The 3,088-nt window shown below is 33.2% G+C and overlaps 1 protein-coding gene across 1 annotated transcript; it reads right to left on the bottom strand.

Annotated features, from left to right (window-relative positions):
- Positions 1-770: 770 nt before the first annotated feature.
- LOC108470874 (V-type proton ATPase subunit c2) lies at positions 771-2,311 on the bottom strand. The gene is made up of 3 exons (XM_017772372.2): positions 2,053-2,311; positions 1,679-1,964; positions 771-1,173 (listed from the first exon to the last, which is right to left on the bottom strand). Exons 1-3 carry the CDS (start codon positions 2,129-2,131, stop codon positions 1,041-1,043), a joined length of 498 nt encoding a protein of 165 aa, XP_017627861.1. The 5' UTR covers positions 2,132-2,311; the 3' UTR covers positions 771-1,040.
- Between the last annotated feature and the right edge of the window lie 777 nt (positions 2,312-3,088).

The following is a 3,088-nucleotide window of genomic DNA, read 5'->3' as shown; positions in this document are numbered from 1 at the left end:
ATCCAAAAATTTTCTTACTAATAAAGTTTATTGTAAAAATTAAATACATAAATATTATTTTTATTTAATGAAAGTAAAATTATAAATTATTATTACATTCTCACAAAAGTATTTAGTGAATCAAACATAATCTAAATTTTCATGAATTTTAATCAACACATTCTAATCTATATCAAACATTATAAAATAACTTTTCTATCTATCACATTCTAAGAATTCATATTGCTAAAATCATAACATTAAGTTTTGTAAACTACCTCTATTTACTGCCTACTGCCTATAGAGCAAAAATATATATTCTATAGATATAAATTCGCTTTTAACACTTGAGTCATACACATTTACATACATGCTATAAATACTAGAAATCCTATCAACGCGTGTGCGTGTAGAAACTAGGAATTTAAACACAAACATGTGTTTAAAAATATAATACAATAACAAATGAAACGCATAATTTGAAACTAGGCAATCATAATAATACATGAAATTAACAATATAAATACATTTGATTAATAATACTAAATCCGCTACAATTATTTATCATTAATTGTGAACTAGTGTCAAGTTACACTTTGGTATAGGCAAAGGTTCAAATTTCACCATGTGCATATTTTAATTCATTTTTGTTAACATGAAAAGACTAAAATATCCTCAAATGGTATAACCTATTTTAATTATGAAGGGGCATTTCTGTAATTTACTTATCGAGGGTGACATTAACTCATTAAAACACATAACAAATAGTATATAAATATAAGAAAAACCAGTTTTAAACTAAATGGTGTTTACATTATGTTGAACTTGCATATTACAACACTAGATCTGAAAAAAAAAAAATGTAACGTAAAACAAGAATTTATTTCAAACGGAATCCGTCTTCTAATCATACAAACAGCAGAGAACCATTGAAAAGAAAATTCATGAATGAGATCAAAAGAACAACTTGACAAATGTTTCATACTGCACTAGCGGCAAGAATTGGAGAAACAACCAAGTGAAGCCTACTAGCAATGACCCAAGTTTCGGAACTTTGCACTCTATTCTGCTCGGGATTGACCAGCCCGGGAAGAGAGAATGATACCGACAATGAGTCCATAGAGAGCCAAAGCCTCAGCAAAAATGAGAATAAGAATCATTCCAACAAAAAGCTTTGGTTGTTGGGCATTGGCTCTGCAAATAAATGCACATAAAATATAAATTCAAACAGGCCATATTCTAACAAATGCAAAAGAATTATCGTGGTAAATTGAATGCAATTCATAACCAAACAGCAAGCAGATTATGAGGTTCATTCGTCGAAATATCATATCCTACTTCTTTCTTTTTTTTTTTTTTTTTACTTCCCCCTTCCTTTTTTCTCAATGCTTGATTGAATCAAAATGACCAATACTTTGTATAACCAGTGATATTCCAACTAGAACAGTTGGCGGATACATATTTATCAGGCAACCGTATGTTCAGAGTGCATCAGTTATAAGCGAAATCTTAAAACAAAATCCCATTCTAGAAGACTAATTTGATCTAATTATGGATTTTACTATCCCCTGAGTTAAATTACTTTAACTACTATTATTAGTAAGAAAAATCTACAAACACGACAACAAAGAACGAAATCTGAATCCAATTTATATCGTGCTGAAAATGAAGATAAATAAAATAAATAAGATAACAGTACCTAACTCCAGCATCGCCGACGATTCCAATGGCCATACCGGCAGAGAGACCGGCGAGGCCACAAGCGAGACCAGAGGAAAGATGAGCATAGCCATCGAACAGGTAGTAAGATTTGGCCTTTGGGTTAATCCCAGTGCTGATAATAACCGCAATAATCAACCCATAAATACCTAAAACTCCAGCCATAACAACGGGCACGATCGATTTCATCACCAGCTCCGGCCTCATCACTCCCATCGATGCCACCCCGACACCGCTCTTCGCCGTCCCGTACGCAGCACCCATACCTGTAAAACAAAAAGAAAACCCAATTAGAAAGGATCAGCACCGATCAAAAATCGATTCTTCTGGGAGGAGTTAGGGTTAGCATCTTACAGGAGAAAACGAGGGCAGCGGCGGCTCCGAGGAAGCCGAAGAAAGGAGCAGTTTCATCACCGCTAAATGTGGACGCCATTTTACTAGGCTTTAAACAAAAATTGTTGAGACGAGGATTTGAAGGGAGTTTGGGGAAACCTTGATCGCTGGATTTCGTGAGTGATGAAATGAAAGGAAGAGACAAGAGAGATAATGAATTGAAGAAGGAACTTGGAAATTACAGAGTGGATCCCACGTGAACGTGATCGAGCCTTCGCCATACAATTGGCAGTTTTTGGCATTACGTAAAACGTGTGCTTCATTTGGGACAAATTTTGTTGGAGACATGTTTTGGGCTCATGTGTTATGCTGTAATATTGGATTGGGGGTCTTTAATTGGACACTAATAATTAGGGCTAGGAATCTTTGATAGCCCAAAATCACAAGTGCCTCTCGAAAATATATATAGGTTACCCAATTTTTCTTTCGGTTAAAATATGCTTTAGCTCCCTGTACTCTTCATTCATTTGGAATTTAGTCCTCCTGCTTTTATTTCAAGGAACTTAGTCACTCTATTGTTAAATTTCTTCTGTTAAATTCAAGTTCATTACAACATATTTTTCTTGTTGAATGTCTATCAAGTGAGTATTTTTTTTCCAAAATGTCGAACCAATGAATTTGATAGAAAAAAGTTTAATGAGGTTAACCATTGGATCAAAATTTTGAAATTTAAAAAAAGAAAAAAACAGTGAAACTAAATTCTAAATCTCCAAAAAAAATGTAGGGACTCATAGCATATTTTAACCATTTCTCTCTTTTTTTTCTTTTTTCTTTTTTATTATGTGTGAGGGCTTTTAATTCTTCTTATAGAGTTAAAAAATGTAGAATTTTTTAACTTCACAATTGAAATTAGAAATTGCCGCATGTACCAAACACATGTTAGTCTTGAAACTCTTCTCGCGGAGATTAAAATCATCTCCAGTAACAATGTGGCAAATAATTTTACAAGCAATAATTTCCAGCAAAAGAATGAATAAGATCGAAAGACTCATGCAAT

This window comes from Gossypium arboreum, chromosome 11 (assembly GCF_025698485.1).
Source record: "Gossypium arboreum isolate Shixiya-1 chromosome 11, ASM2569848v2, whole genome shotgun sequence".
Taxonomy (NCBI): domain Eukaryota; kingdom Viridiplantae; phylum Streptophyta; class Magnoliopsida; order Malvales; family Malvaceae; genus Gossypium; species Gossypium arboreum.
The sequence above is the reverse complement of the archived record's forward strand: the minus strand, read 5'-3'. Positions and strand labels throughout refer to the sequence as shown.